The sequence below is a fragment of the Lonchura striata genome, chromosome 9 (genome assembly GCF_046129695.1).
Source record: "Lonchura striata isolate bLonStr1 chromosome 9, bLonStr1.mat, whole genome shotgun sequence".
Classification (NCBI taxonomy): Eukaryota; Metazoa; Chordata; class Aves; order Passeriformes; family Estrildidae; genus Lonchura; species Lonchura striata.
Genome location: NC_134611.1, coordinates 13,199,097 through 13,222,262, shown reverse-complemented (window position 1 = coordinate 13,222,262; position 23,166 = coordinate 13,199,097). Strand labels below are relative to the sequence as shown.

General features: G+C 40.2%; 1 protein-coding gene across 3 annotated transcripts in view; it reads left to right on the top strand.

Annotated features, from left to right (window-relative positions):
* The first annotated feature begins 2,617 nt into the window (after positions 1-2,617).
* The window catches only part of MAST2 (microtubule associated serine/threonine kinase 2), a 187,181-nt gene continuing 166,632 nt past the window's right edge, over positions 2,618-23,166 (top strand). For all 3 annotated transcript variants that reach the window (XM_021528648.2, XM_021528673.2, XM_021528643.2), the window contains exon 1: positions 2,618-2,785. In XM_021528648.2, the coding sequence (XP_021384323.2) occupies positions 2,618-2,785 (168 nt within the window). The remainder of the gene's footprint in view (positions 2,786-23,166) is intronic.

The window sequence follows — 23,166 nt, the reverse complement described above, 5'->3', positions numbered from 1 at the left end:
GAATGGAAGGGAACTTTTCCTGACAGTATCATTCCAGCTACCTTCTGCATCAGAAGAGAATGCTGAGACCTTTTTTATCTGGGAAAAAAAACAGGGTGGAAGCCAGGGAAAGGAAATATCTGGAAATGCAAAGAGAAACTGCATTAGCTGAGTGTCAACACACAAGCTACACAGATGCTGGTGCCCTGCTCTGTGTTAGTCACTGTAGATAACCTAAGAATCATGCCCTTTATAAGCCTTTATTAATTCCTTTTCTGTCTTTAATATGACAGAAGATTTCTGGAAACAAATATCATGAGCATAGATGTAGCACCACACCATGCTCTGCCTCATTAATCTGTACTCCTTTTCCCTGCCAAGCCTCTCATGATTCGTTCACTTTTATTTAAAACTGGAAAAAAAAAATTCAGAAAACTAGCTCATATGGAAAAGAAAAATCAGGTCACTCAGACTGGTCTGAAGATTCAGGTCATATTCAGTGACATGTTTAAATGGAAAAAAATATGGAAGAATCAGTAAAATGAGGAGTATTTTTCCTATTCTGTTAATATGAAACCTCACTGTTCTTTTGTTTCAAAAATATTGGAAAGACATTTTGAGTCCAAAATACTAAATGGGGAAGGAAATGAGCCAGAAGCAAACCAAACACAATCTCTTCACAAATAAAATGTCCTATTAACTCTCAAATGGCTTTTTGATTCGGAGAAATGAAAGATATTTTTAATTTTTAATTTAAAATACAGAACCAGAAGGCAATTATTTGCAATTCTGTCTAAAACGAACTAGTGAAGATTTGTTTCTAACATATTTATTTGTTTAATACGTTAGACAGGTAATGTTATACACATCCTCATTGTGACTTTTCTTCCTGTGTGCATGCATTCCTTTCTGGCACATGAAGCAAACAGGTGTGAGCTAGAGCAAAGTGTCCCACAGGCCATAACCAACAGATAACTAATTGGCATCTGTGCTGCAAGAGGGCAAAGATCCAGCCAAATTATGATGAGGCACTGTGCCATCCTAATAGACTCACATTAACAAGGACGCCAAGATTCCATAAATTTACATTATTTACATTTAGTTAGAGCAGGATTCCCAGCTGGGAAGTTCCACATGGTTGTCCATCCTCATCATATACAATTATGGTGGAAAAAGACCTCTTTGACTAATCCAGCATCCTGTAATAGTTTTCAGCAAGCATTTAAACATTAGTAATTACTTAAAAATGCTCCCATACTTCTACCTCAATAAATTGTTGGGAATTGTATTTTTGTTGTCTTTGTACAAAATGAAAAAAAAGTTTATACAAGTAGATTTCCTGGTTGAAGATGTATGAGCCTTTTAGCTTGGTAAAATAGAAAAATGAGTTATTTTTTCTGTAGGAGCAACAAGATTCCTGACTATGTAATAGCGAAGAAAAAACCCCAAAACCTCTAAGCTGCTTTTGTGAAAAATGAATGCAGAAACAGATAACTTAAACCCTCAAGAAATAATTTGCAAAGACAAAAATGCCGAGAGGGTGTGAACTATTGAGATGAAACACAAGATGATGATATTCTCTCACTACTCCTTGAGGTAATGAATCTCTGAAGGTTTGTCTTTTCTGCTAAGATGGTGAATTATATCTTAATCTACACCCTAAGAAGTGGAGGGGCACAGCTGGTGAACATTCTCCTGCAGCTCGGAGTTCCTGTGGAGGGATGTGGAAAGCCCAGAGGTTCTCCACTCGCCTGGGCACTGTGGGGCTTGGAACCCCACCGTGTCCTGCTGGAGGAACTCTGTGGCGTTTTTCCAATGGGACTGTCTAAGTATAAAACCACCGGGAAGGTCCTGCACCCACCTGAGATTTTCACGGACAATTAAGAATTTATTGCCAGGGAAGCTGGATTGTGCTGGACATCTGAGCTGATCTCGGATCACACAGGGCCAGAATGACGCACAGAAAGTTCTACCTGAATATGAGGAAGAACTTTGTGGATGACCACACACTTGTACAGATTGCCCATGGAGATTGTGGAGTCTCCCCCCGGGCGATGTTCCAGAGCCCTCTGGATGCCATCGTGTGCCTCTGCTTGAGCAGGGAGGCTGGAGCAGACTGTGGTCCTGTCCAGTCCGACTCATTGGTAGAATTGCAGAATCGCAGAGTCACAGCACGGTTCAGGCTGCACAGGACCACAGCGGCTCATCTGCTCCCACCTCCCTGCTCCAGAGCACAGGCTCAGGATGGCATCCAGGCGGCTCAGGAACGCCGCCAGGGAGGGAGACCGACTCTGTGGGACACACACGCTGCCCTCACTCCCGCAAGAGGCATCCCGATCTCACACCTCGCAGCCCCTCCGCAAGGCAGCCCCGGCCGGGCCGGGCCCCCGCGGCTCGCTCCTCCTCCGGCCGCTCTCGCGCCGCTCTCGCGAGAGCGGGCGGGGGGCGGCGCCGCGGCGGCCGCGCTCGCTGACAGGCGGCGGGAGCGGGAGCGCGCGGCATGTCCGCGCCCGCGCGCCCCGCGCGCAGGTGCCCGCGGCCGCCCCGCCGCCCCGGCGCTCCCTGACCGCCGCCCGCCATGGGGCCCCGGCCGTGCCGCCGCCGCCGCTGAGGAGGAGGAGGAGGAGAAGCCGCCGCGATGAGGAAGGGCCGCTCTCGGGGGGACAAAGCGGCGCCGCCGCCGCCGGCGCGGAGGGAGCCCGGGCGGGCGGTGTCCGGCAGCGCGGCGGAGCGCAGAGCCGCCCTGCTGGGGGGCGGCGGCAGGAAGGAGCCGGAGGACGCCCGGGCCGCGGGGGCGCCGGAGCGGGTAAAGCCGGGGCGCGGGTGCGGGTCGCCGTTGTTATGGAGACGCGCCCCGCGTGGCGGGGCCGGTCCGCTCTGCCCGGGCCGGGACCGCGGCGCTCCGGCCGGGCAGAGCGGCCGGGGCGCGGGGCGGGAGCCGCCCGGTGCGGCGGCAGCCTGCGAGCATCCTCGCACGCTCCGTGCGCTCCCGCAGGTAGATGCCCCCAGGAGAGCGGGGGTGGGAGCGTGGCGTGTCCGTGTCGGTGCCGGCGGCGTGGCGTGAGTGAGTGAGTGAGTGAGTGAGCGAGCGCTGCGGGAGCCGCGGTACCGGGAGCCTGCCCGCGTGCCGCGGAAGGCGGGGGAGGATGCAGTGAAATCGGGTGTGTGCCGTGTGCTGGCTGGTGTTACTAATCGCAGAGTACATCTTTCTAGTAACCCTCTGTAGGTCACTCCTAATCGCCATGATAACTATGATGCATCTTCCAGCATTTTAGGTCTTAATTCCAGAAGTGGTTTGTTTAGGGAACACACTGTACCTTTGCAGAGATTTGAAAATGCGCAGGCTTGTTACATGTGAGAGTATGTAAGTTCAGTGTGTCCACTTTTACGTCTTTCATATTCACAAAAATAGGATCTACTGATTGGTGCTTTGGATTACAAGGACGAGAGAACAGAGACATGCTAAACCAAAGTTTAGGATCATCAACACTTTGGTTTTGTAGTCCTAATTTTACAAGACGTAAAAATGGGAGGTGACACTTTGCAGTGGAAAAATGTAGGTGACAACTAATGCTATTTTTTTGTTTGTTTCAAGAGAAGGAAGAGGTATCACAAGTATGAAGATTCCTGGGATGCAGTAATTCATTGCCCTGTTTTGCCATTTTTTGGAGCAAAGAGAAAGCCTAGGTTCTTTGTCAAAAAAGTGATTTAAGTTTATGTCATTGTTGCAGATGCACGGGTTAATGCTATTTTAAAAATAATTTCTTAGGTTTTTTTCCCTAGAAAAGCTGCATTACATTGCCTTCAATTATATGAGCCTTGGATTTTGGCTTTGACTAGAGGATATCTCTTGAATACAGATTTGTCAGACTGGGCCCTGGAAGAGGAGATCTCTATTATTTTATTCTCTAGTGCTATTAGGCCAGATGGTTGAGAGGGGCTGCTGCTTTTGATGCTTATTCTTTCCTGAAAAAGCTAAGGAATGTTACAATTTTATTCAGGGAAAAAGTATCTAAAATCAGAAGAGGTCACCCAGCTGTCCATGAAATGGGCAAATTTGTAGAGCAACCAAATGCAGCAGCAACGTGTTTGTTGTATAGTTTTGACATATTGTTTTCTATATGGACATGGAAATTGAAGGAAATTATTTCCATTCTTGGTAGTGTGAATGAAACTTACAAATAGTGTACACAGAATATGCTATGTCTTGAATAATGTATTGAACACTCGGGCAGTTTCACAGAAACAACCCCAATGCTGCAAACCAGGGAAGACTGCAAATTCACAAGTGTCGGTTTTTGAGATGCACAAGGCTTTTTAATGGGAAATAGTGCCAGTTTGTGTTTAACTTGGGCACTCTGACTAGGACCTGAAGTGACTTGTAAGAACAGATTTTTGTGTGCTGGCAGGTATTTGGTGTGATGGAGGAGGAGTTTTTCAGCTAAAGTTAAGAAAGCTTCTACTCAACTTTGTGTGAGATACTCCCCGAACTTCTAAGGAGAAGCTCTCATCCCCTCTCCCCTTTTGTCTTTCATTTAAGGTTTTTTAAGTGTGGTAAACAGCTGCAAATGGGTGTGTTGGACAAATGTGACAAACAGCAGTTCTGTCTTTAAATACCAATAATTCAGCATTTATTTAAATGTCTTGGTAGTGCGCATGTGGTAAAGAAGGCCTTCTGAGATGCAAAAGACAGTGAAATACTCCATTTTCACTGATCCAGATTGTAGTTTGACAAACATTTCCTTTGGGGCCCTTCTGATTTAAGTAGCCCAGTTGTTCCCAAGTCTGTAACGTGCTCTCAGCAGTGCCAGTGCAACAGTGTGCACAGCTGCAGCGAACCATTCTGGATTAAATTCACATCTCTTTGTTTGCCATACATTTGCACAAGTTTGTGGCTGGGAGAGGCTGAACTACTCCAGTGTTGAAAAAAGTCCTTATCAAACTGTGACTGCAGCAGTTAATCACTGTACTGACCTTAAGGCCTTTGAAAATCTGAAATCCTTTGCTCTACTTGTAGTTCCGACGTGCACACGATTAATGTTTGTGCTTTCTTGTGCGTTATGCAAGAATTAAGAATGACTGTACTTGGGCACATTAAGGATCCCTCTCGCCCAGTATCCTGCCTCTCCCAGCTGCCAAGAACAGATGCTTGGAGAAGAGTACAGTGTATATTGAGGAAATGCCTCTCCCAGCCTCCAGTAATTTGTGGCTCATAGGTTTCCTGAACCAGAGGTGATATTTGTTTTTAGAGCCCCCAGTGGGTTTTTTCTTCTATGAATTTGTCCAATTAGTGTTTGAAGCCATGTATGCTTGTAGCATCCACAACATCCTGTGGCTGAGTTGTAGGGCTTAAACACATTTTGTGTGGAAAAAACACTTATTTTTGTTTGCTTTTAAACTTTCTGCCTGCTTGGTTTCATGCCTTGCTTATTCCTTCTTGTATTGGAAGAAGGTGAAAAGGAGAATCCATGTTATTCTGTGTGTCTTACGGGTTGATGACTTTTTCTTTTATTTACCATTCCTTGCTTGTGACTTTTCCAGAGGCATTTCAGAAAGAAGTTACTCTGCCCCTTTCATTGTCCTTGTGGTCTTCTTTGCACCTTTTGCAGGTGTGTTCTTGATTGGAGACAGTGATGCAGGAATCCAAGTTACAATAACCAGGACCAGCTACAGTATTTCAGCATATGCCACCCAGTAAACTTACATGGCATATTAAGTTTCATTCTCTAATCTTCTGCATGCTTTTTCTAGACAACCTTCAAGCATTGAGTTGGCTCTTCTGTGGAACTGTGATAACTTCAGTCACTCTTTTAAGTGATAATAACATGTTCAGAATTTGTCATTGTGTACATATTTTTTTAATACTATGCATCATTTTACATTTACCTGCTATTTTACAGCCCACTTAAACTGTATGATTAAAGTCTTCTTCAGATCTTTGGACATTGCTTTTGCAATCTTCAATAACTTTAAGCATTGTCAGCAAACTCTGTCTCGTAAGTGTCAAACTTCTTTGCTAGATTTTGCTTTAAAATATGGAAGGTGTTGATCCCAGAAGAGATCCTTGTGAGACTCCACTGGTGATCCTTCTTTTTTGGGAAAAAGACCAATTGCTCCAACTTCCTGTTTATCAGTCATAAATTCATGACTGAATTGTCCTTCTTACTCTGTGACATTTTAGTTTCATTGAGTGAGGGCATCTTTGTTGAACACAGCCCACTTGGATTTCTGTAAAGGGTCAGTTTAATCTTTGTATGATTGCTCACTGCATTGAAGGAGAAAAATGGGAAGTTGAGGTGAAAGTGATGGTTGTTTATGAATGACAGTCCCCCTCATGCAGAGGCACATTTCAAGCACTAGGCTGTTTCCATATCATGCTGACATAATTAGTTTTAGTGATATTTATAGTGAAAGATTTGACATGGATCATAGCCAATATTTGTCAAATTTGCTTTTATTAGCATTTTTTCCCTTCAGGTAGAAGACAAAGTCCTCATAGAAAGGATTCTTCTGTTTCTAGAAGAGGTTTGTGATGGAATTATACAAGACTGTGGTTGGTCTGCAGGGGTTAGGTAGCAAATAGCAACTCACTGTATCCTCTGGTATCAAGTGATGACTCAGGCTTTGCAAGAGGTGGATCTTCATGCTCAAGGTAATATGTGTACTTTTTATTTTTTTTCCCCAAGGGATGTAATAGATGCAAAGGAGGCGATTAAGACTGAACATTATTTAATAGGTAGGCTGGATTCACCTGAGGAAAACACCTGAAATCAGCTAAAGTCTAGGAGAACACTGGAATGGGGCAAATGCATGATGCTTGCTTTTACTTGTTGTATGGCATGTCTTTGTTATTTTTTTTTTCCACGAGGAGTGGGAGCTAATGTGTCCCTAACAAATCTAAATGTGTTCTTCTTCTAAAAGCAGAGGGATGATAAAACAGATGTGAAGAAAACTGAAGTATTGTGGCAGGTCTAGTGGGATGGAGGTTTTGAGAGTCAGAGAGGAAAAACAGAGAATACTGAGCACTGAGCATGACTGAATGACATTTTCTGCTCTAAAGGCATGCAGGGAGCTAGGGAGTGCTACCCAGGGATGCTTGCTTGGAGATGTGAGGGAGCAGAAACAGACCCCTTCACTTCTGACAAGCTTCCCACTCTTGCTGTGGGTAACCAGGGAAGGACTTGAGTAGATTCCATGACTTTGTGCCTTTGTTAGTTAATAAGAGATGAATGGGGAAATAGTAGCAGAATCTCAACAAGCAGTCTAGGGCTCTGGTGAGGAACTGCCAGTTGATGAGGTAGGATTTTGGGGTAGATGGTCCATTTGTTGTGTATAAAGTTTAACTCAGTTGCTGCTCATGAAGACCTGGACTGAAATGTTGCTAAACCTGAACGGTTCCCTGCTGTGTCTGTTTGTTGTATAGAAAATGTTTGGAGGATGCCAGCAGGAAAAGTGCAAACATAGTACAGGGAAAGGCCAAACACCTCCTTAGTCCAGCTTAGTTTTGTGTTGGAGAGCTCTTTCTGTAGGGCAGTCAGTGCAGTGGGCTGCCTCCAGCTGTAAATTTTGACCTGCCTGCAGAAGGGAGATCCTGTGTGTTCTTCAGACAGTAGGTTTAGTAATTTCTGCTTGGACACAAAGTATGTCCTGAGCTTTGAACAAGCTAACTGACTTACAATCAATTCATTTAACAATGACTGTCTCTTGGAATTGTAGGGCTACAAACTTTCTGAGAGTGACAAAAATATTCCTTTTTTTCCCACCTGTCTTTGAAACTTTGTAGATCTTTCTGTCACAAAGCCAAAATGGAACACTGAGGTTATCCAGTGTGATTTCCCCACATGTGCAGTCTGTGAAGCTTTCCTGAAAGATGAATTAAAACAACTCTCTTAGAAACTGATCTTATCTTAGCATTAGATCATGGTGTGTTTGTCACCTCTTCTGAAAGCTCTGCCAATGTTTAATTATTCCTGCAGTTAGAAAACTAAACGACATCTTACTTCAACGCTTGTTTTGTCTAATGGCCAACTTTCAGCTGTGGAATATGCCTGTGCTAGCACAGGCAGTAAAAATTCTCTACTATCTGATCTCTTTTCCATGTAGAAGTATTTGAAATGTAAAATTGAGCTCTGGTTGGAACAGAAGACACTGAGTTCTTTTGCTTCTAGAACTCTGTGCTTTTCCCTCTTGATTGTTCTTGAAGTGTTTGCCAAACCCAGGTAATATTCTGGCAGCAACCCGAGATAGTGTGATCGCAGACAGGCTTCCCCCTTCACTACTTTTGGGTACTTGTCTTTTTGCAATTTTGGGGATTGCATTACCACAGTTGGGTGTGTCATATGAGAGAGGGTTTTGTAACATTATGCATGTGTGGATATTTCTCCTCCATCTATGAGTAAAATCATGCAAATTGGTCCAAGACTACTTATAAACGATAGGTTAGAAGGCTTATTAGTCCTTTCATGTTGACTTTATATTTGGATTCTTTTTTTTTTTTCTTGGAAGGAATAGCAAAGGATCTTTTCCACTGACTTCTCACCCTGTTCTTTTTTGGAAAGCAGTCAGTGACCAGCAGGGAGAAACTGGCCAAACCCCAGAGTGCTACTCAGATTTATTTTGTCTCCACAACTGCAGAGGAGCTGTTACCATGCTTTCCTTGCTGCGTGGCAAGCCTGGAAACTGAAGAGATCTTTCTTTTTTCCTAATTAGAACTTTTGTACTTCAAATATACTAAGTGTTTTCTTTTCTTTTCCCTCTAGGTGACATCAGTGCTAGTAAAGGCAGTACCCCTGTTGTGATGAGCTCTGTATGTAGACTGCAGAACAGTTTGGTGTTCTTTGGTTATCTCTACCATGACTCTTCCCTTTTGATTGACAAGTGAAGAATAAAGTTTTTGGAGTTCATTTGGCACTTTGCTTCTCAGTTTTCTCTACAGCTCTGACTCTCAGGTTGTTGATCACAGCTCTGTTGCACCTCCCCCAGTCATGGACCCTGTGGGTAACAGCTCATAGCACTCAAAGCTGTTCTTTATAGCTTCATGTCAAAACCTACAGGCTGGGATGAAACTTAATCTGAAGAAAATGAAGGTTTATTTTGAAAATTCAAGCACATAAACTGAATCAAATGGACTTAGTGCTAGCAATGCAGATTGCATTTGCAATCAAGTGTAGTTTTTACTATTCACATTACATATTCTATAAAAGCAAGCATAGCTTAATCATAGCCAAATATGTTCTGTAAAACATCATTGCCCCTTTTTATTAAAGGAGGGATGGAGTGCTGCTGCCTTCTAGAAGATCAGGAACCATCTGTTTATATAAATGGTTACTGCTACCTGTTCTGTGACATTGTTGTTTAGGATTGATTTTAGTGTAGTTCTGACTTGTGTCTCTTTGGTCAAGGGAGCTAAAGAAAGTTCCTAAAGAGGACATAGGTAAAGACTCCTGAGTTGCAAGTTGTGATTGGAGCTTGCCATTAAAAATTCAGTTAGTGTTTGCAGACCTCAAACTTCCTTTCCCCATCTTCCTTTGTTGCTGTCTCTTTTTTATGGTAGGAAGAAAGCAAAAAAAAAAAAGTGCTGTTTCCAATAAAAAGCACAATTCTAGCCTGTGGAGCTTCTAATATGGTTAGAAGTCCAGAGTGCATGGTTAGCTGGCAGGCATTCTTACTTATCCTCAGACTTTATTTTCTGAAGTTTATTCCCTTTTCTATGGAGAAATGAAGTCAGTGAAGCAGCCAGGGTGTAGCTGCGGAGGAATCAGTTGTTCTCTTGTGACACTCGTGGTTCTGTCTTTGTTTTCTTCTCTGTCCTTTTTCTGAGGAAGCAGGAGAAGAAACCAGAAAGAACAAACCTGGCAGTGCCCCATAGGTGTGTCTCACTGCCTGCCATAAGCTGATTCTTGTTGATGCCAGAGCTGCTTCTGCCTGACTTCTTCATTAGCTGTAGTTTTGCCTTTCTGTGTCCTCATCAAACAGAGATGGCAGCTCCTGGCAAGCTCTTCATCTGAGTTCACTTGTGTGTTCATACTAATGTTTAAAAATGTGGGGTGCTGAAAAAGTGACTGAGGGAAAGAATCATCTAAAAGCAGGCAAAGGGGAATAGAATCAACGGATCAATTCTGTAATGTGCTTATTGGATAATAACAGAATTGAGCCCAAAGATAAATCCAGATGCAGACAAAGGGATGTGGAATTAAGTGACCAGTTCTGCAGTGGGTAAGAGCAGCGTGGCACCAGAGGGCTGATGGCACTTCTCTGGCCTGAGAAAATGGAATCATCACTTCTCTCAAAGATGAGTATTAATGGACAAATTTCTGTTATGTAAATCAATAACTAGGTAGACATTGCATCAGCAGCTTAGATGATTCAGCTTGCCCATGTGAGACTTTGATTTCCTGTCACAAATGAAGAGTAAGAGCAAATATTGTATTAGCCACATTAATTTCATATATTGAATATAGAATAGCTAAGCAGGCAGTGGGAAGATGCAGTACACTGCATTTCTTTGCAAAAGCAGAATAGAAGTGAAGAAGCCAAGAGAATTCTTCTGTCAGAAGTGCCTGGGTTTGGGGTGGCACAGCTTTTCTTTAGAAAAATTATTAGCCTTAAGGGGAAGGCTGGTGCTACTTACTGTTTGTTACAGAGCACTTGAGAATAACAGTGGGGTGCTGTCCAAGGCTAGGATTAGGCAGTTGCAAAGCATTCAAAGATTTTGGATATATTCCTGACTGGAGGCTTTGGGAAACCAAGTAACATATCCAAGTGTTATAGTGTTGGAGGAATGGGTATGTGTGACTTTACACCTAGCAGTTGACTTCTTGAGCAAGCTCACCTGCCTTCTTGCAGCACAGTGTAAATGTTGTCCTGCCTGTCAAGGTAGTTCTTAAGAGTCTTTAGAAGGGGCAATTCTTTATTTTTCTCTGATATTTTTTGTTGCCCATGCTGCTTGTCATAAGCCAACATAGCTTTTGTGCTATAAGAAAGGCAGTGGATTTTTGTAGATATGATGATAGACATTTACTTAGTTTTATTTCATTCCTATTCATGGAAGCTGAGTAGCATGAAGCAGTGAAGACCACCAAGCTGGTGAACTATTTGAGACTGAACCAAAATGCTTTATCCCTCAGCAAGACTTTGTTCCTCAGGAACCACAATAGATAAATGGGCAAGTCATATAGAATCTCAGTGATTTTATTTCCACATCAAATAATGATGTGCTGTGGTTAGTGTATTTCTGTAGTGAAATAGTACTGTTTGAAGCCTGGTGAAAATGCTGCTCTTTGAAGGAAGAAACATGGACATTGAAAAAACTACCTTTGAAACCAGATTTAGAACTTTTTAATTTGCTCTTCCTCTAAGCTGTGTCTTTTGAGTTTTTTATTTAATTTACAGTTATGTCCCACAAATCCTAAATCTAGTAATCTGTCAGAAGTTATTTTCAAATGTTCTGTTAGAAATACATGTTACAGTGCAGTGAGGGAAGAGGTTCAAGACTGATGGCCTAGTCTTGCAATAATTTGGAAGCGTAGCTTCTAATTTTTTTGCTATTTGAAATTGCTCTAGTGTTAATGGAATCTATTATGTATGTGGAAAACAGGATGATGCTGTGTTTCTTTCCAGAAAAAAAAATACTGTCTTTGCTATTGGAGTTGAATCATATATATTTTCACTTTTTGTTATACATATAGTAAACATTTCTACCAATAAAACATGTTTTAAAACCTTTTAGTTGGTCTGGATTTTTATGAATGTAAAAGTAAGACAGAAATTCAAAACATTCTATGTGCATGTTTAAATTTCCAGAAGCAGATGGCATTGTTGAGGGTGGACTCTGGGGAGTGTAAGAATTTTTGAAGTGTAATTTCTGATTTTGTTTCAGTCCAGACACGTCTTCATGAGCTGTCTATATAGAAAGACTTTCTCTGATGATTTTTGTTTTAAGGTGTGAGAAGTAATCCACCATAAACATTCTCAGCTGTTTGTAGCCAAAATAAGGTGATGAGTTAATTGATTGATACTTGGCAAATTTTTGTCTTGAATTTACTGAGTCATGCTGTGTTCTGAAACTCTTGTAGGTGTTTGACAAATCAGCTAATTCAGCTAATGCTAAAAATACTTAACAAGAGTTACAATAAGAAGCTGATTTTCAGTGCACTTCTAGAATGCACCTTCCATTATCTGCTCATTGTCCAAACACCCAGCAATCCATTCAGGACAGATTTCCAGTGAAGTTTTTGCTTCTAAGGGACTCATTCAGCTGGTCCTAACTTCTTGCAGTGGCTGTGAGCTGGCTTGTGGAAATTGCTGGATATACACTGTGTGTGTTTATCACTTGGGTATGTTAGCTGCTAGCACAAGAGGATTAAAACCCAGTAATAGATTGTGTAGGTCCTGCCATCCCTGTTGAATTTCCCCTGTGGGATTTGATGGAAGAGTTCACAGGGCAGATCGTCTTTCAGGAAGGAAGAGACATACAGAAAGGTTACAGTGGTAAATAAATGCTGACCTGCAGCATTCAGCAGGCAGTTTTGCTGAAGACTAAATTATGTGTGCATTTAGACCCAAACTCGAGACACTTTGTTGTGCTTTGTTAATCCGGACAAACAGAAACTAAGTGGAAAAGGTACATCCACCAAGGAGTGAGGGGGATTCAGTCTGTGGGATGAAAACTTGAGAAAACATTTCAGGAAGCTTGAAGACTTCTATGAAATGCAGTACTTGTCAGATTGATTAATTGATGCTCAAGCCTGTCTTCCTTTTATCCTTTGGAAATACAGCTGTCATGCTTTGAGCTCAATAATGATTTAAAAGCCCCTAATTTTTGCATATATTAGTTTTCTTATATGCCTTTCTGTTACTATGTGTGATGGGAAGTTAGTGCTGCTGCCTCTGTAGGTTGATTTCATCCCACTCAGGGTCATACATGCAGAAAGACTGCACAAACACCTGAGTTAGACTCTGCAAATGGTTTAAGCCTAGTTCCATATTTCCAGGAAGGCTGTCTGCCTGTGCAGAGTTCTTTTGGTGGAGCCTCTTGGGACAGAACAAGGGGTGATGGTTTTAAACTGAAGGAGGGTTGATTTAGATTAGATATAAGAAGAATTTTTTACAAAGACTGTGGTGATACCCTGGAGTAGGTTGCTGAGAGAGGTGGTGGGTGCCCCATGTCTGCAGGGGTTCAAGGGCAGGTTGGAGGGGACTTTAAACAGCCTGGTGTAGTGATAGGTATCCTTGCCCATGGCAGTGGTGTTGGAACAAGATGATCTTTAAAGATCTCTTCTAACCAAAAACAGTACATGATTCTATGATTTCCAGATATCCCAGATGCTAAACTGGAGACTTGCTTCTCTCTGCATTGAAGGGCACACAGCTCAGAATCATCAAATTGTGTTCTCTGCATTCTTAAAACACCATTTGTCATTATGAAATGAGTACACAAATGACAAAACTACATTTGTCTTCTATGCAGCTTTCAGAGAATGCAACTTCACTAATGCAAGCAAAGTGTTAAACTCTAGGAAAGACAAAACTGGACAAGAGTGTATAATGTCAGTGTGGGGTGCTACTTGGAAAAAATGCACTGACAGTGAAATGATTTCATGTCTAGCAATGTTTCTTTGATGTTCATTCTGTTTATCTGGTAGCTGTGTCCTCTGTTCACTGAGGACTATCAGCAGCTCTCATGACTGTATCATGATCCAGTTTAATTGTAAAGGAGCTTTTATAATGCCCCAGAGCAAGGAAATACCATCTTACAAATTGAATGCCTAGTAATTGAAACAGGTTTATTAGTTGCTAAAATCACAACATTCAATATTTAGTGTATTTACAAGCATTTTATTATCATAAAAATAACGTTTTAAAATGGAGCCTTAGTAAAGACCTTTAGAAGAAAATGAGAGAATCAAGTCAGAACTGATGTCAAGTGTTCTGGACAGCACGAGAAGATCAGAGAACAAATGAATAAATTATAATCACTCTTTTAGAGGAAAGCTTATAAATGAGTTCTCCTTACTGCAGTGACTGAAGACATTTAGATATTTAAATATCCAGGCATAGATGAATGCAGTGACATATTAGTAGCAACTATGTCTTTATTAATTGACTTAAATTGCACCTGTGCAGTATGAAGGTGGCAAAAATATGACCCTGAAAGCTAAATTATTCATTACTTTAATTATTTGTATATTCTTTGACATTTACATTAATCTCTGTTTTTAGGACAGAAGAGAAACTGTTTCCAGGGTTGTTTTGCCAGTTTAGCAGACACTTTAGAAGTGTCTGCTGACTCCAGTCTTTGTTTGAGCTCAAGGCATGGTGCTGTTCATAAACCTAACACTGGGCATTGTTTCTGTTCTCAGGCAGAAGGGAAGAACTAAGTCTTGTCCTTGAAAAAAAATTTGGCTTTTGTTCCTTTGTGATGGAACTGTATTACCCTGCTTGGTGAGGAGAAGCTTTTGTGCAGATTATAGAGTCTCCATTTCTTTGTGCAGACATTGATAAGAATTGTGAATTAGCTTATCTTTGCCATTTAATGAGATTTCTGTTAAGAGAAGCTGAGAACTAAGCACTTACTGTGTGTTCAAGGGTTGACTTAGTTTTGTTTAGGTCTAAAGCCACTGGTAATTTTATTTAGTTTATTATAAATTTATAATTTTTTTTCCTGTTCTGTGCATGTAGATCTGCTGGTAAACTTCAGGGAAAATTTGTTCTCAGGAAAAACCTCACACAAGTGCTTCTTATTTTTGGCTCTGAATCGATCTGCTTATCTCATTTGTGGTAGGAAGTGAGAAGGTTGCAGATGTTTAATGGAAACAAAAATACTGATGCCAAAGAATTGGAACTTCACAAAAAAAATTTTTTTTTCATGCTCCAAATAGAGATCCTCCTCAGTGATGATAACACCAAATTAAATTGTATGTTGGTCTCTCTTTGTCACATATATGAACAAGTAGTGTTTTAACTGTTAGCAGTCTATTGGTTTTTTGTTTTGCACTGCTACTATTCAGGTCATATCTGTGATCTATAAAAGAATCCTGGGCAAAAAAATTAGTGTTGCTAAAGTGGATTCCTGTTGTGTTTTCTGGTTTCATACTTTGCTTTGTGCAATATTTGTTATTCAAGTGAGCTTTAAGAGTTATGATCAAGTCTTAAAATTGTATTACCCATTGTAAGTAGCCATTCAATGTCTGATTAGAAAACCCCCTTGAGCTCACCTGAGTGATTCTCCACCAAAGTTCAGTTTATGAGTTGTTTTTATATTTTCTTTGTAAGCAGCTTCATTTGAAATAAGCTTTGGAATAGCAGTTGGGCATGGGTTTCTTTCCTCTGGCCTCCTGAGTCTTGGGACAGTTTTTAAAGGGCAATATCTCATACTGGACCAATAAATACTTTTATAAGAGCTTGTACTTCAAACTTAATGAACTTTAACATTTTGCTTGGGAAATTGCCTTTTGCAAAACAAGATTCAAACTCTGTATTATTAGTAAATAATTAATTTTTATACAGCAGACACATTTTAATACACCGTTATTGTTCACTTGTCAAACTTTGTATTTTCAGCTAGTATTTTAATTTAAGATATTTGTGCCTTAGACATAGAAAAGTCTATGTAGTTTTTTGTCAAGAATCAAATATTAATACAAATAACATCTGTTAGGTTTTCCAACTCAACCTGGAAGTTCCAGTCTGAAATTTATAAAATCAGATGACACATTCTTCCTGGTTCTATTGCTATGAAGCAATTGTTTGTTTGTGTAAATTGAATGAACGTAATATTTACCACTAGGTTTTGTTAATCTCTCTTCCTAAAAAACCAGGGAGTTTACATTTCAAATAAAAATTAATTAGATTGTAACATTTTAATGGGCTTTAAACAGAGTTTACACAGTTATAGGTAGGTTTTTTATGTTGGTTTGTTCTTTCCCTGTGAACGAGACAATGAGACAATGTCATGTGCACATAAATCAATGCAGTTAGAGATCTTAAATCTCCAAAGTGAGCATCAGTGTTGCAAGGAATGAAGGTGCCCTGCAGAATCCTCTGGTAAGTCTCCTTTTTATAGCCAGTAAGAAATCATAGGTTGCTTTGCCTGCATTGATGAAAGTGCAGCTGTTCCTGCTGCTGGCCTGGTCCCACGAGCAGTTCCCATTCTAGTCTGACTCACAGCCTAGCTGTGCTAAGAGGGGTTAAGTTCAGTGTTTTCTGTGTAATAAATATCAGAATAAATCTGAGGGGAACTGACAAACAAGAAAAGTTTGGTTTGCTAATACTGTGGATTAGGGTCTTCAGCAAATCTAAACATGCATGTCTATTTAACCATGTAAAACCTAATAGATAAGAATAGAGAAGACAAATGAGATAAATTTGATAACACACAGGATGCTCAAGAGAACTTGCAGTAATCCCAGTCAGTGATGTTGGAACTCATCAGATGCTTGACACATCTTTTGAGTCTATTGAAAGAAAGTCTTCAGAGAGAAGGTGTTTTGATGTCTTATAAAATCAAATTTTATTACAAATCCCTTTTTTGGTGGGGTCATATTTCTTTTAATCCTTACAGCGTATGAATAAGGATGATGAATGATAGAGTTGTTTTGTTTTATCTGGCCAGGAGTTAATTTCCCTCCTCTACACAACCTTTTAATGTTTGCAATACTCATGGTAGAAGAGCAATGATAAAGGAATGATGTGGCCTTTAATGCTCAGTCTTTGTTCAGACTGGTTTTGTTGTAAGTGCAGCTACTGAGCGTGGTGTGGGGTTTGGAGTCTTGATAGATTGATAGTGGTTTCTTTGAGCCCCTGTGAAGTCTGATACAGACTTTAGAGGCTCTGTTTCTTTTTATTCCCTTGATGAAATTCATTTGGCTTCAGGCATTTACAAGCTGAATTCAAGAATTACTCTTCCCTTTTGGATGTTAGGGAGATCTTGAAGTAGGGTTGAATACTTTGTTTAAGCCGTTTGTGTTTTTGTGTAAGGACCAAACATTCGAGCTGATATAATTTAATCATCAATTACCTTGTCTTCTAGACTGTGGTTCCATTAGGGATAAAACAATTCTGCATCTCAGTGGGCCTCAGAAAGGGGCCAATAATGTACACAGTTATAAATATTTACCTTTTCTTTTTAACAAGCTTTTTCATGTGATCCTGCAGCTGGGACTCTTCACAACAAAGTTAACAGCACTAACTTCTCTGATGAAACATTAAATCTTTGTTTAATTCGTTCTAGTCAAACATGTAACTCCTGAAGAGTTAACAGGAAAAGAAATCTCATTGAAGAAGTTAAGGAGGGTGTATCTGATAGTATGGGCTTTTGATACTGGGTCTTTTAGGGAGTGTTCCTTTTTTTTTTTCCTTGTTTATTTGGTTTTAACACTGGGATTTTTTTTAACATGAAGTTTTGAGTTTGTAATTTCTGTCATCTGTGGTATAACTGCAGATGAGTGTGCAGAGGAAGCTGTAGGTATTCAGAATGGCAAATGTGTGCATGATGTGTTAAAAACATCACTGTGGCAAATAACACTTGGCTTTGCAGTCTTTTTGAAAACTTAATATTGACACTAAGTTCAGTCTATATAATTACTGTTGTAGGAATGTTAGAATTTATTGCAAAGTTCTTCAAATAAATCTACTACAGAGAAAAATAGTGTAGGACTCTCTTCTGTCTTTAAATACTGACACTTTTATATAATGCAATACATTCTGTAAAGCTTTTCTCTGTTGTTGATGTTGTAAACCTATATATTATAGCCCCTAAGAAGCTATGTTGATTTACTGTAATTTTCCTTGATTCTGCTGTCTCTGACATTTTTCAGGGTGCTGCTGGCACCCTGAGTACATGAGTTAAGCAGATACAGTTAAAAAGAGACTTAGTTGCAAATTCTTATTTAACCTACAATTTTGGTCACATGTGGGCTCACCCCAGCTTCCTGGTAAACTGCTGGCCCTCTCCTCTCACTGTGTAATGTCCAGACTAGAAAGTTAAGGCAAATTTCAGTGCTAAATACTAGAGCATAAATACTATTATTCATTGCACTAATTGCTACTTATATAGATAGATAGTTGGTCTGTGATCTGTTATCTAGGCCTTTAATTTTCAGTGTATTTAGAGTATATTAGAGCAGGCCTAATGACAGGATCAGATTTATCTTTCATTAAGGGTATGCACACAGATTATATAAAATGATGAGGAAAGGCAGAGAAGAAAAAGAATGCTGCTCAGATATGCACACAGCCCTGACACAATAAGCTTTTATCTTTTAAAGGACAAACAGTACTGTGTTAAAAAATAGCAAATGCATCTTTCAATGTTGACTATTTTTGGTCCTTTCAAAAAATTCAGAAAGTATCAAGTTACCCTCAATTTACTTTGCTCATCGTTTATATTCCTTAAAAGATGGGCTAATAACAGTGAATTCTTGGCCAGTTTATTGTAGCTAAATTTTCATTCTTCCTTCCAACAGTTTGCTAAGATTCACGACCTAAGGTTGTTAGGCTCATTAGGCTTCATAAAAAAGGTTTCTCATTTTTCTTACTAATGGATTTCCTGTTCATAGAAAACTTTTGTGTAGATTCTCCACCCCCTGGCTAACAGTTTCACATATTTTGACCTGCAGCCTTGAATATTTGTCAGTTACAATTGAGTGCTTTTGCTTGTAGAGATTGTGAAGCAGTTTGTGTTTGATTTAATTATAACACAGTTACATGCAAGGAAGTGTCCTTTGCATGATCTGTTACTTCTTAAATATAGGCTATAAAAACAGGGCTTGAGAAGTTTTATCCCAGCATTGGTTTGATGCTGATGTATGAATCTCGCTGTGTGATGCTTCACCTGGCAGTTGAATTAAACACAAATGCACACTTGCAGTATTCACCTGCCTTTTGGAGAATAAAGCCCTGTGCTGCTCTCTTGCAGCACCATTAAATGAACAGTGGTTAAACAAAAGAGCTTCTGACAATCCTTGCAGTGGTTTACGTGCTCGTTTTATTTCCTGCTTTAATTGCTTGGAACTCTTCCTGTGCAATGAGGGCTGAGAAGGATCCTTGTAGCTGTGTTCTGAAATGACCAGATCAGGATTTTAACAGGGGATATAGTGATCAGGCAAATAGAGAAGCACGTTTGGCTTCTTGTCTTTTTGTCTGCATCCCCTGTGATAATCCGATTCTCCCATCCAGCTGAGTGTGACAACCCCACTGTGAGATTTCAGGCAAGAGGAACAGACTTAGGTGTTATTCCAGTATCAGAACTCTTTTAGTGCTTTTTCTGTGCAAGTGTGGTAAGTGACTGAGCTGAGAAATTTAGAGCCTTTTGATAGTCAAGAAAGGCTTTGGCCATTCTTCTTAATATCCTGCTATTTCAAGTTATTTGAGCAAACTTTGGTGTACCTTTGTACATACAGAGTGATAGCAATAATCTTTGCCTAGCAAATCAAGATTAGGTGATGCTTTTATCTTCAGCCCTAAGCTTTGCAGGAATCAGCTGGCTGTTTGAATCTGATTTTTAGCTTGTGGTCAAAGCCACAGGCTGAAAGTAAATTAAGTTCTTTATCACCTTTGAAAAGAAATGAATGGAGAGAGGCTTCCACTCCTTTTCACACGGTGTGAGCAACGTGTTACATGCTTACTAATGCTTTCATCTTTAGGGCTGTAACATTTCTTTCTTTAGAAAAGTGAAAGTGGAGTCCTTAAAATTACGTCAGTTTGTTCGATGTAATCTATTCTTCAACCACTTGCTCTGATAGATTAATTTAGTAGTTTGAAAGCATGTAAGCAAAATTCTGTTCTATCACTGCAAAGAGTTTCTTTATTCATCAATTTGGAATGTTGTGTAAGATTTTTGTGTTCTTTGTATGCATTGCTTTGGGGCAAGGACAGGGAAAGATCTCTTCCTTTAGTTTTTTCCTTCCTTGTTTGAGAGTGGTAATGTGATCTGCTATTTTCATGCAGCTCATCTGTGATCTGCAATATCAAAGCAGGGTTTTGATGGATGAATGAAATAAATTGCAGTCTTATGGAAGACAGCTCTATTGTTATCAAGCTAAAACTTTCCCTCTTCATTGTTTTGCTGACACAATATGGGCACAGCTCTTAGAAAATGAAATTTTAAATTGGCTGTGTTGCACTTAGCATTTTTTAAAACATAATAGGACGTCTCAGAACAGTGCACTTTTAAAAAGAGCTTGTAAAATATCTATTTGAAAAGTGACTTAACACTGTATAAACCAGCAGAATGTGATTGGAGGCCCTTTCCTCCAGACATTTAACACTTATGTAGTATTCTGAATATTGCCCAGTGTTTAATGTGCTTTAACAAGAAAAGGATTCATGAAGAGGTTTCCATATGTAGTATGTACCAAGTCCTTCATTTCTAGAAAACAACCTGGATTCTTCGGTGAGTGTGGAAAGCTGTTTTTACCTTTCTACTATTCCTTTCTTATCTCTAGTAGAAGTTCTGGTGGAAAGCTGAACCAGGGGACAGCTGTCACAGGGAATGGCTTTTTGAAAAGTGGCTTATGCCACTGGGCTGACCTCAAAGGTGCGTGTAGGCAGGGTGCTGTAGCTGATCAGATACTGTGGTAGGAGTAGGTGTGCCCTTAAGCTGGGAGCTTTGATTTAGATATTATCAGATCTACAAGACTTGTGTACTGTAACTCAAGAAGACGCATTAAGAATTTGTAATTATTTTTGCCAATAAAAAGAGGCTGTACATAGAGGGATAAGGGGAAGGGTAGGAAAGTGTGCATGTGCTTTGCCTGGTAAGCATTGTCTGTATCTTGTGGAGAAAGAGAGATGTAAAACACAGAAGTTACTTGTAGCATAACTTAGAGTAGTTTTGTTTCTGACTTCGGTGCCTTTTCTTGCCTGGTGTCCCAAGTGAGAGAATGTTCTTATTTAGCTGCAGTTCACTGAGAACGATTGGCGAGAGGTGCGTGTGTGTGTTGAAGGGGAGGGGAGTATGCACCTGCAGGGGAAAAAACAAAACAACAAACCAAGTGAAACCTCCAAAACACCAACAAACACCCCCAAAACTTTGAACAAAGAAGTCCCAGTTAGAACAATTCACTTTAAGTTAGTCTTTGACATTTTAACTGCTGCTGAAATGCACGGGGCCTTTCAACACATCAACACATGACTAGTTTCAGGGAAGTAGCTGCATCCTGAAGGATACTGGGAATATTTGGAATTGAAGCATAAGGGAGGCGAGAGGGTAGGCTGGATGAAGTTCTTAAGTAGTTTGTAAGCTGGAATGCCTGTGTTCATAGGGGTTTGTTTTTTTTTTTTTAGTTTGTTTTGAATTGCGATAATTTCAGACTGTCACAGATGGTAAACGTGCCAGATTTCAGACATTGTAGGCATAGGACAGGCCTTATTGAAAGTGTCTGTGCATGTTTCTGTACATTGACTTACAATCATATACACAAATATAACCATGTTCTGCCATCCTGGATGGAAACAGCAGACTCCCTGCCCTTGGCCTCTGCAGCTTTCAGAGTCCCCTGTGCTGGGGACTGCTAATGCTGCAATTTCATGTTAATCAGCTTACTCCCAAGTACAGAGAGAAAGACAGGTAGATGTTGTTTCAGCTCTCTAAGTGACAGAAAAGGAGAAGTGTACAGGCTGCTGCAAACGAAGGACTTTAGGACTTTGTGGGGAAGCTCAGAGACAAATGAAAATGTGATGCTCTTTGTGCCAAGATGTGCACAAGGAATATAAGATCTAAATAGTTTTTCAGCTGAGTAGTTTTCTCTATTCCTCCCCACTCTTGCACCAACACAACTGTTTGCAGCTGTGTGAGCTGGGCAAGTGGGCTGACCTACTCTGGTACCCAGCTGTCTCTGGTGATCTGGTTTAGGCACTGTGGTGACTGAAAGTCTGACCAGAACCAGGGAAGAAATTGTATCCAGAGCAGCCTGGGAAAGGTGCACCACTGAGGCTGATTTTGGAGCACGGCGTTGCTGTCCCTCAAACAGTAATAAAGTTATTCAGTATTATGAGGTGCCAAAAGATTTAATGATTAGAAGGACATGGGCTCTAAGAAAGGTTGTGAATGAATGACTCAGAGCTAAATGAGAATTCTATTTCAAATCCCAAATAATTTTTTTAATATATAAATCTATTTTATTAATCTTTTTCCCATCTCCTCCGTTCCCCTTGAGATTTTTAAAGTGTGTACTCCTGGTTTGGATTTGACAGTTTGAGGCATAACACTGTAGACTGAATATATTTGAATTAATGACTTTAGAAATAGATTTTGATTTGAATCTGCAGATTTTAATTAAAAACCATAACTGGTAAACTAGTTTTTGATTTAAACATAATTTAAAACTATGTTCAGTCATGTGGTCATGTATCACACAGGGAAAGTTTTATTCTGCCTCAGATGAGATTTTTATGAGGATAAGCATGGCTTGAAGTGCTGTATAGCTAATGAGATGCATTTGAAATAAAATGGAAGAGTCCATTAAAACAAGTGGAGTGTTTCACACTGCAGAGAAGGGAGAACTTGAAAAGTTCATCTATATGGGCTATAATGAAAAGTGTCACATCTTCAAATCCATGTCTGATAGCAAAGCTTGTTGTTCTTCTTTGGGTGTGGAATGAGAGTTTGACACCTCCAGAGCAATGAAAAGCATGAGGAAAGCACTAACAAGTGGCTTTGCTTGACACTGCTCTGCCTATGTTATTTTGGCTGAAATTTTGCTGTATGCTGTGAAAGGAATTCACGTGTGGGAGTGTTTCTGACAAATACATGTCTAATTTTGTTTGTAGTAATAACAAAGACATGACATAAAGGCTGATCGTTATCCTAGTTATTATTTAGTTATGCATATGGTCTTGGTAGAGCTGTAACTTATAATAGGAGTTTTGGGTTGCAATAGACATTGCAACAGTTTCTTTATAGGTATATTACTCATAGGCTGAATGGAAGAAAGATTGAAGAAGATTGGAGAAAGTACTTTTGCTTTAGCAGGAAATAGCTTTAATCAAAGCAGAGCTTGTTTTTTCAGTACTATTTTCTCCTAAATACTGTAAGAGAAAAGAACTGCTGTAGCATAATTATGTTTTTCTGACTATTATTAATGGTATTTCTTGCAGCAGTGGTGTTCAAGGACCAGAGTTGACAGGGACCTTGTGATGTGCTTTCTGTGCAGCTATGGGGCACCAAAGAGGAGGATTTACAATGTT